Source organism: Orbicella franksi, chromosome 2 (genome assembly GCF_964199315.1).
Source record: "Orbicella franksi chromosome 2, jaOrbFran1.1, whole genome shotgun sequence".
In the NCBI taxonomy this organism is placed as follows: domain Eukaryota; kingdom Metazoa; phylum Cnidaria; class Anthozoa; order Scleractinia; family Merulinidae; genus Orbicella; species Orbicella franksi.
Genome location: NC_138146.1, coordinates 2,026,670 through 2,037,438, shown reverse-complemented (window position 1 = coordinate 2,037,438; position 10,769 = coordinate 2,026,670). Strand labels below are relative to the sequence as shown.

Genomic DNA, 10,769 nt, shown 5'->3' with positions numbered 1-10,769 from the left:
GCCAACTGGATATGGGAAAGATATTGACAATCACGAGGTTCGACCGCAGACGGCGTGAGCGAGGTTGTTAAAGGACGAACGCAAATCGAGTTAGAAACGCGGTCAGTTTCATCAAATGCTAAAAAAAATACTTCCGTAGGGTTAAGCCGGCGAACGCTCACAGCTGAATTTTCAACTGTTGTTACAAGCCGCCGAAAGTACGTGAAGCCGGAAAGTTTGTTTCCGCTTGCTGGTTATTCAGTGCAATTTTGTTAATTTGTATGAAAACTAATTATTTTAAACAGTCACATATTTTTTGATGGTGAAATGACATGTTAAAAAAAAATTATAAATGACATTTTTTTAAAACAAATTTTTTGCTGCTTTGTTCTGTTGTAACATAAGTGGTTTTGACAGGTGTTCAGCTTATGCACGCCACACTGAAAAATGGTTGTTACCGTCAAAAACTCTCAAGCTTGACACTTGACATAATATTTACTCAACTGAGCGAAATTGATAAAAAAAAAAGGGAAAAAAAAATGATAGTCTACCAATTTAGCGCAAAAATATGCAGTGAGATTTATCTACGAGCACTAAGCTTCTGGGGCATTGCTCACTAGAACCGTGTAAAGATATTTCCGAGAAGAAATATCCGTGCAGTGGCCCCAGGCCGTGAGCTGTGGAGGTGAACAGGGGGAATTGGGAGAGTTAGGGGTATCAGCTGATCACCCTGAACCAAAAAGGTACAGTTTTTCAATTGATCTTGAACACGACTAATCCTGGCTTCAAACTTTTTATTCCTACCTTGAAGCTGACAATTTATCACAGAGTTTAGAGTGTTTCTTGTATAAATACAGCATTCTTAAATATCATTTATACTGCCGAGAAAATTGAACCACTATTATTTCCTTAACTACTTTGTCTACAACTTATTTCCTTAAATATGCATCCCTTTTCATAGTATTGAAGTATGCACCTAGGAATACTGGATTTACTTTTATATGTTTTGTACTTTCTCAAAAAATTACAGAACTATCCTTCCGTTACATATTATAATCAAAGTATTACAGAACTACCCTTCTGTTACATATTATAAACTTAGAAATACACGAATATCCGAGAAATGCTCTACAAAAAAGTTGAAAATCTTGAATTCTACAGTATAGGTAAGGAATAAATATAATCATCACAGAAACATTCTAGGAATTATCACAAACTACTAATTATTCCTCTAAGCTATCAAACCGTTTCAGATTTTCTTGTTACTGTTCATAACAATTCACTTTAAAAAACGGCTTGTGACAACTTTGTTTGTCTTGGTTATTAGGGCTGTCACTAAGGCTAATACACTGTAACCTCTAACACCTGTTTTGGCTAAGTACGATATTGTAGATGGTCCCTTGAACAATGTTTCGCGCAAACTTGCCCAAGCAAAACGTCTCTTACAGGTGTAAGAGATACAGGCAACAGCTGACTCACCATTGGTTATTATCATAAATGTTATCATTTAATTACTAGACTGTCTTGGGGATTGGGGAGGTGGATTATTAGGGGGGGTTAAGCTATTATAGAGGAGGGTGCGGGGGAAATCTAAATTGAGGGTCAACACATTCATCTGTGTGGTTGTTATTATTATTATTATTATTATTTTTAACCTGAACATATCATCATGGTTTGTTATTTTATAATTCAATGCCTGACAGGGGAGGGGTTGGGGGGGGGGGGGATCAGGGGGCTAAGCAGAGAAATTTACTGATTGACTAGTTTGTCTCACTTCCAGAATTGGGAAACTTAAGTCTTCTGCTCACTACAGCTACTCACTACATAATACCCTCTACAGATCCTGATCATAAATACATAAATGAAATAACTTGTACAATAGTATGTAATGTATGAATTCATACACACAGGACACAATGCATCTACTAGGTATAACCTGGACCCCTCATGTACCAAGGTTATCAGTGGGTATAATGGGATTGTGAATACAACAAGTACAGTCTCTGGTGACTACATTCTAATAGTTATGGCTCACTGTCGTCAGATGAAGATTCTTCATCTGAGTCCGACTGGATCAGCTGCTTATGTTCTCCTAAGAAAGTTCCTTCAGCCTCTGAAAAGTTTAGTGTATGTAAGAAATAGACGGCTGTGAACATGTTATCGAGCTTTGGGATCTTCTCACCTTCCATCCTATCATTGATACCTTCCTGAAGAAGCTCTGTAACCGGGCTCAGTTGTTCAATTGGTAATGGTCTCTTTTTGGATCTGTAATTAAGGTACCCTGTGTCTAATGTTAACATTTTGCCATCTGGTAGCCTGAATTTAAGCTCTAACCTGTCCCAGGATGGATAACTTGCTCCATCCCCATGCATGCCACCCCATAGACTAATGATTTTGTTCCCCTTACACCTGAATGAAACTGTGCTCTCTACAAACTTGTCAGAAATTGAACCAGGGCTGTAATTACTTTCGTCTAATGATGTACGCAGAATTAAGTCCAGCAAAAGTTGCTTGGGCAGTTTTTTCAGTTCGTAGTCGTACGCAATGTGATAGAAGCTGGCAGCATCTTCTTGCAGCCCCTGAAGGAGCTTCAATTCCAATCTCTGACACAAGAGATGAATGGTTTCTACAATCATCTTGGAATACTTCGATTGTTGTTCATCCTCATTCTTCCATCCAGACACCAGGTTTTGGAATTTAGTTTCAGCTTGAAGATTCTGATGGAACCGATCTATAGCTATCTGGACAGAACCAGGAGTTGGTTTTGCATTTCTTCCAGCATCTTTGAAACTAAGTTGGTGTTCTTTGAGCAATTTGCCTTCATCTGGAAAAAAGAGACAGAGCCAGACAAAGAAGAGATCTGTTATTGGAGGGGTGGTGTCACCAAGCTCTTTCTGCAGAAGCTGTATCACTGGTTTCATTGGTTTTGCAGCAGCAGGAACGGCTTCCTCCTCCCAGTACAAGAGATCTTCAGGACAATACCGGGTAAAGCCTACAGAGAATAAGATCATTATATTCATCTTGAGACAAATAAAAATTCTTGTTATTGGTTGGCACAAGTTTTTAAACCTGAATCATAGAGTGTAGTAATGCAAGCCCAAAGTATGCAGGATTACTGTATGTTCGACACTACAATTTAACAACTTACAGTAGATATGCTAACACACAGGAGCCCAAGGTGTCCAATCGATGAAATCAATAATCAATGAAAATTGATACCATTAAAACGATACTATATCAATCAATCCATTGATATTGATAACTGATGACCAATCGATGAAGAGGATTTGTGTGACATTTTATTGATTGCCATCCCTTATTAGTGGCAATGGACAGCTTAATTGGTAGTGATTGGTTACAAATTTTGTCACGATTTAATATATACAAGTTGTTGGGAATACCATGTTGCACGCACTCGTACCACTGTGCGTAACTGTTCTTCCTGAGTATTTTTGTATAAATGTTGGCGGAATTACAATTATACAGTGGCCCACAACCGTCACGGCAAAACAAAAAGTCACGACACTGCAAACTTAACTCACAGCAAGATAATGTTATCTGACGGCAAAACAAAATTAACTCATGGCAGTACACCATTAATTCATGGCAAAACGAAATTAACTCATGGCAGAACACCCCTAATTCACGGCAAAACAAAGTCAACACACGGCAAAACAAAGAAAATGAGTTGGTCAGCAGTTGATCAGCGGTTGTTATTTGCTTTTCAAATGGTATGTCGTGTAACAGTAACACACTGCTTGCTCGGAAACTGCCATTTTTAGTGCAGTGTTCCTTATCTTGAACTCATGATGTTTTGCAGCTCTTGTGGTTCGTTAGTCGATCAAAATGCCAACTTTTGCAAAGACTGTGGTAAAGGTACGTTTCTTAATCTAAAGAATTCGTATTTGCATCTCTTTTAGTTCCAAATAACGATAGGCACGTGAGATGACATTGCTGTGTTAGACGGTCAAAATCACAGGAATATATTTCCTGGATTACTGACTGAGCTTTTCACGTGCCTATCGTTATTCGGAACTAAATGAGATGCAAATACGAATTCTTTAGATTAAGAAACGTACCTTTACCACAGTCTTTGCAAAAGTTGGCATTTTGATCGACTAATGAACCACAAGAGCTGCAAAACATCATGAGCTCGAGATAAGGAACACTGCACTAAAAATGGCGGTTTCCGAGCGAGCAGTGTGTTACTGTTACATGACATACCATTGGAAAAGCAAATAACAACTGATGACCAACCACTGACCAACCTGTTTTCTTTGTTTTGCTGTGAGTTAACTTTGTTTTGCCGTGAATTAGGGGTGTTCTGCCGTGAGTTAATTTCATTTTGCCGTGAATTAATGGTGTACTGCCGTGAGTTAATTTTGTTTTGCCGTCAGATAACATTATCTTGCCGTGAGTTAAGTTTGTAGTGCCGTGACTTTTTGTTTTGCTGTGACAGTTGTGGGCCACCGTACAATTTATAGTGTTCTCCCTCTTTCTGGTATACAGTGAATCTCTCACCAACTTTTCCTTTGAATGGGCAAAGGTGGTATCCCTTGAGAATTGCTTGTTTTGACAGTCTTAATTTGGTCAACATAACAAGAACACTGAGGAAGAACAGTTATGAACAGTGGTACAAGTGCATGCAACATGGCATACATGTATGCTATAATAAACTACCACAAATCTTCGAATTAGCACCTGGGGTGCTTGTTTCAAATTTAGGATAAGATGGGGGGCACTTATTCAAGGGGGGGGGGGCTTATTTAATTTTTCCCAAATCGTAGCCTGATGTGATCATTTTTTAAAATATATTATCTCCATGTAAACACCAACATAAGCTGTTTATTGACATAAAAAGCTGATCCTAAAGTTTAAATTGTGGTGCTGTTAGTACTTAACGTGTTCAACATGTTCACTAAATGTGTTCACAAACTGAAACAATGTACAAATCTAATACTATACGATGAAAACTATACACCCTTTGTTGTCTCATTACTCGTCCACAAAATGGGGGGAGGGGAGGGAGGTGCTTATTTGAAATTTTGGCTGATAAGAGGGGCACTAATTCCAAGGGGAAGCTTATTCCAGGGGGGGGGGGGGGGTGCTAATTCGAGGATTTACAGTAATTTTATTGATTGATATCGATTTATCAATAACATATTTCTTTTCCAATCATAGATTTTCATTGATTGGACACCCCAGGGTAAGCATCTTGGAGAAAAAAAAAAAACCAAACTCACAGGGGAAAGGGGCAACGGTCTGTAGAATAGTCAGATTCATTTGACACATGTATAAGGTCAGCTACCCTGTTGATCCTCTGTATAGAGCCTTGAATCAGAGAATTTACATCAGGCTACAAGTTCTAGGCCAGTCAGATGGATCAGGTCAAAATAAAACACATATGGTTAATAATATTTTCGGTGAAGAAAAGCGACAGCCGGAAATACATGTACATAAGCTTACATCTGCATTCGCAGGCTAATATCAGTTGTAATATTTAGCTTACCTTCTGATCTAACATCTAAATCGCCACAGGTTATATGGATACTCAGCTCATCGTCGTAGTTGCCAATATAATCATGAAAGTACTTGGTGTTGATCACCATGTTCTTGTTGCAGCTTGGCAAATGAAGCGTCACACTCCGATACCGCGTGATACACGTTGCCCGAGGTTCTCCCTTTTCCTCACTGGTTTTCCGATTTGCAATCCACGTGAACAGTTTCGCGACAACAGAGCCGTTTTGCTGCCACACATCGATCACTTTAGCATAGCTCAGTATTCCTTTCGCTGCTATAAGGCGTGCAGAGCCGTGAAGAAGATCTCGTAATTTGCAGTACTTGTCGTAGACATCGCTTCTTCGAGCTCTTCCACCACTTGTATTTGTAATGTCAACCAAGTAACTCTTGATGTAGTACTCTGCCTTCAGTAGCAACAGCTTTGAATGTATGACATTCCTCGTGCTTTTGGTCACTTGTAAGAGTCTCTTGCAGGTCAAAGAGATATTGTAAAAGGAGTCGGGATCATCTAAAAACGACACAATTCTATGGAGGCAGTCATCGTTGAGAGATAACAGGGACGCCATTTTGGTGTAAATGAGCCCCACCCCTTTCCCACCACCCGCGACGATGGATAGGCCCGTTTTGCGTACAAACAGCTTTCAAAACCCAAAATCCAAATTTTGCGAATTCCTGGCGTTTTGAGCTTGTTCCCAACTTTATCACATCTTCTGAAAAATTTGGTCACCTGATTAACCCATTGACTCCCGGAGCTTTTTGCCAAAAACGCATTTTTTGGACATTTTCAGTCTGGATTTGAGCCAAATTGCCTCCAATCTACTCAAAAAGGCATTTGCAACATGACAGCATGCCTTTCTTCCCACTAGCAACGCGTGTTAAGACATTTTTGCTTGGGCATCCACAAAAATCAAAATTTGGAGATTTTTTGGAGTTGTGAACAATGTCTTAGGCTTTTTGTTCTTTTTAATTTTTTTGTTTGTTTGTTTGTTTTTTTTACCTTTCCTTTTTCTCCTTTTCTTATCTTTGTGCTGCAGTGCAGTGATTGACTATCTACTGGGCTTTCTTCCAGTTCAATAATTTCTGAGAAAGCATCATTGAGACAGGCAATTCTTTTCCACAAAGTAGCTAAGTGTAGTCGTAGGAAATTTTGCTCCGAGTTTTTCACTCAAATTTCTGAGCATTTCCATGCATATTTCAGGCTTCACTGAGCGGATCACTCTATCAGGATATCATTGGAAAGATATTTCCTCCCGCTTATTTTAGTCAAAGGTGATGACGTTAGAGGTGGAACAAAGAAAAATAATTCACACCTTAAGTTGAAACTACTCTCTTTCAGTTCTAACAGCAAAAGTGGAAATATAGCTGTTAGTGTGAAAAAAGCTTAAGGGAGTCATCCCTTTGCTCAGGAAATTAAATAAATAATAAAATAAATTTTAGTTGTACTGGAAATGCACACAGCTATAAAAACTATAAAATTGTCTTTATTACATTTTTCACCTTTCAATTTATTTTTTCCTATGACAAGCATTTTACAAACAAGTACCAACAAACATTACAATATTTGAAATTGGCCTTATAGAAATTTATAACAATATTATTATTGTCTACTATATTGTTACCAGTCCTCAAAACTATTTTACATCATTTACATAATGTACATTTGGTTGTTCAATTTACCGTTAATTTTATACAAACTATTTTCCCTTCAATATTGATGGTAGAAATGTCAAGTTTAACATTTTGAGCATAAATTTAAAGCTACATAGTCCATCTGCCAATGAACAAGGATTACAATGTGGTAAATGGGAGTCTGGAACAATGTTTGAACAAATTTTCTTTTTTTTTCAGCCAACTTACAACCTGACTTTTGTAATGTGGTCTCTTTGGTCCAGTTTTCCATTCACTGTACATTTTAGTTTTGCTATGGACCTGGACACTGCTTTCCTGATAAACGCATAGAAAACTCAAAACATGACCACAAAGTACATGTGAAGTATTTATGAGTTAAATGAGTGTTATTGAGGCTGACCAATCTGACCAGTGACTCACTGTCTTATAAAGTCATTCGACACAAAAGTCAAGGGATTTACACAGTAATGCCGAAATGTGCTCTAATTGGGTGTCAAACATGGCATGCATGACTGATCATCAAACATTTGAAGTTTAGCAGACCATAATGTGACCTTAAAATGTTCACCATCAACAAATACGGGCACAACCAATATTTCAAGGTTAGCTTGAAGTAAAACCACTTTCGTTAAAGGCATATTCATGTTGACACAGGTCAGGGTCAATTTCGCTGAAGAAGTCTTCAATGTCCAATTTTTCTGCCATTTCGTGTGTTGAACTTTTAGTGCACAAGTTCTTGCCAGTCTGCTAAACTTCAAATGTTTGATGACCAATTATGCAACGTTTGACACCCAATTACAACATGTTTAAGCATCACATGTCGACGCTTAGATGCAAGCGACAGTACATGCTCATGCTTAGATGCAAGCAATGGTATACCGTATATCCCTAGGGTAGTGAAGTGGATCCATAGTGAATGAGGACCTTTCATTACTCAAAAAAAGGCAGAATTTGAAATGTTAGCCTTTAAGGCTTCATATTCTAGAACCAAAAAGGGGGAGAGGGAGCAGGTGTCTACCAATGATTCTAAGTGTGGTTTTCCGTTGGCTGAGGAAACCATTTTCTCACACATGGGTTAAGCTGAGGTGAAATTATTCCCTAGCCACTTTTTTGTGTAAGACTATTATGTTCTTATGTTAATAAAGGTCAGGCTGTGTGGTTCGGCTAGGCATGGCTCCCAGCGATGTGTGAGAAATTACAAATTGTAGTCTACATTAACACATTTTGTTTACAGCGACAGAAGAGCAGTGTGACACATAGGGCACTTGTTCTGTACATTGAGCCATTTGCGAAGACACAAGCTGTGAAAATAATGTTTGCATGGTGTCACTTTTGCAGCTTTCAACTCCTCCAAGCAGATGGAGCAAACATCTGCTAGTTCGTCAATTTCCTTTTCAGTTGCTGATGGCAGCGAATTCAATTTTTGGTTCACTTGGTGGCGCTGTTTAAGACTAAGCCAACCTTCCTTAGCTGGCGTCCAGATGTTGAAGTAAAGGTGAAGTAATGCCATGACGATTTGAAAAAGTGTCCATTCTAAGCTGAAGTCAACGACTCTGTAGAAAAGCACAGCTGAGATGACGGCAAACTCGAACACTTTGCAAGAACCATTAATAAAGTACACATAGTCATCTAGTGCCTCCCAAATTTGAGTTTGTTGCGATTCATAAAGATGCAAGAAGTACAAAACTAAAGCAGCGACTATTTGAGCTATGGTGATGACGTTAGGGGTGATGAATGGGATCTTCTCTTTAAGGAAGTACAAATTAAGGGCCAAATAAATGGATGCCCCCAGGAGAAAAATGCAGAAAGACAAAACCCTGAAGTGTTTGCGGTACACAATGCTTGGCTGTGATGCAAGGCCCAACAGAACTGGCTCGGCTATTTCAAACATTGATCTCACCAGCGCTGAAATAATTAAATAAAATATCAGTTCCAAAAGAACCAGTTTTCTACTAATCTTTGAGCTAGAGAGTCCAGTGTAGAGACCGAGAAAAAAGAATCCAAAACCTTCTCTCAGACCATCAGGAGAGCTGTAAGGATCGCCAGGCAGAGCAATGTTGTCCTCATGATGATAGCGCTTGACTATGTTCAAAACATAACCTGCAAGCCTGTAAATCACAAAGCAACAAGATGTCATTGATAGGACAGAGTTGCATGTTAAGGCCATAGTCAAGTTAAACAACTGCAAGGCTGTTAACGTTTCACTAGAGAACAGTAGAAAAGTCAAACTGTTGTAGAGAAATAACACAAGGCATAATGTCATCATACACAGAGGAACTTTGACCCTTCGCCAGTGGAACACGACAGTGACAGTCAATCCATACATTCTGTACATCCACTGCATGATATGTGCTGACGTAATGAAATGGCAGACGATGTCATGAATACATTGGTAAATGCTCATTAGCATCAAATAAAATGCGTAACCAAAGCATATACACAGCCACAAAGGTGGATCTTCATTCTGGTTTGTAGACGACAGGTAACGCAACATAACAGGGAATGCTGTCAAAGAAAAAAGCACTGGCTTGATGGAGCTATACACTCTTGAGTACAGCACTAGTGATGTTAAATACACTATCCACGCTCCACTGATCATTAATAGCAGCAATAGAGCACCATCTTCAGCGATGAGGTTTACTATTCCCTGTTCTTCTAAAGCATAGTAGAGGTTCAAGCTATTGTATGCATTCAAGAACAGCATAAATGTCACAACAGTGATGAACAGAGCTTGACTGTAAAAATTAACCAGTTCATCTCGGCCCAGCAAGGCAAGACCCAAAAATATCACAATTCCTAAAATAAATTCAAAAAGTAACTTAATCAACATGTAATTTTACTTCAAACATACAGTAATGTCGATATCTAAGCTACAGTTGCACAGTATATAGCCATATCTAGACCTAGACTTATACATCAGCAGAGTGCCAATCAATGGTTTTATCATGTGACTTGTTTATGCCAATCATGAATGAGAAGATATTTGATGGACTATAATGTCTGGCAACACTTTGATCCCAATATTGACACAACTATCTCATTTCATTTCCTTGATGATCAGGGTATGCAAGTCCACGTTTGAAATTGAAACATCAGTCATTGTGAGACTTAATTTTGTGTAAGGTTGTTCTCTCCTCCAAAAAAAACAAGACAACTCTTTAATACGTGAATGAACTGAAACATTGGTGGTTAAAAGTTCGGCAATATGCAAAAGCTTTACTCTAACAACGAGGCATACATTCAAGCTTACGTCAGTAGTAACATTACATAGCAAAACTGATCATCTGTTCCCATCTGTCGTTTAATAATTCGTTTAGTAACATTCCTAATATGACATGAAAACTCAAGAGAAAAATATGACAAGTCCGATATTTTGGTCCATGATAAGTCGAACAACAGAAGACAAGCCTGAGCAATCACCAAAACATGGCGTAAACTAACTTGAAACATCAAGTGTAACGAAGAGAAAACTTACCTAACAACTGCATAATTCTTCCATATGGGGACCAGTCGCTGTACTGTTTGACATCGAGACAGAGTAACCATTCCAAAAGAACAAGAAACGGTACACGAAACACAAATTCGCTATGATGCGCCATGTTTCCCGGAAATCGCAATCACTGAAGAATAGTTCTTCACAG

The 10,769-nt window shown here is 38.6% G+C and overlaps 2 protein-coding genes across 2 annotated transcripts; both read right to left on the bottom strand.

Annotated features, from left to right (window-relative positions):
• Positions 1 to 1,602: 1,602 nt before the first annotated feature.
• Positions 1,603 to 6,811, bottom strand: LOC145475674 (uncharacterized). Its single transcript, XM_081455280.1, has 2 exons — positions 5,489 to 6,811; positions 1,603 to 2,971 (listed from the first exon to the last, which is right to left on the bottom strand). Exons 1-2 carry the CDS (start codon positions 6,063 to 6,065, stop codon positions 2,004 to 2,006), a joined length of 1,545 nt encoding a protein of 514 aa, XP_081311406.1. The 5' UTR covers positions 6,066 to 6,811; the 3' UTR covers positions 1,603 to 2,003.
• Positions 6,812 to 6,960: 149 nt separating this feature from the next.
• On the bottom strand, positions 6,961 to 10,730 carry LOC145475658 (RING finger protein 145-like). The gene is made up of 2 exons (XM_081455279.1): positions 10,604 to 10,730; positions 6,961 to 9,924 (listed from the first exon to the last, which is right to left on the bottom strand). Exons 1-2 carry the CDS (start codon positions 10,725 to 10,727, stop codon positions 8,357 to 8,359), a joined length of 1,692 nt encoding a protein of 563 aa, XP_081311405.1. The 5' UTR covers positions 10,728 to 10,730; the 3' UTR covers positions 6,961 to 8,356.
• Positions 10,731 to 10,769: the final 39 nt, after the last annotated feature.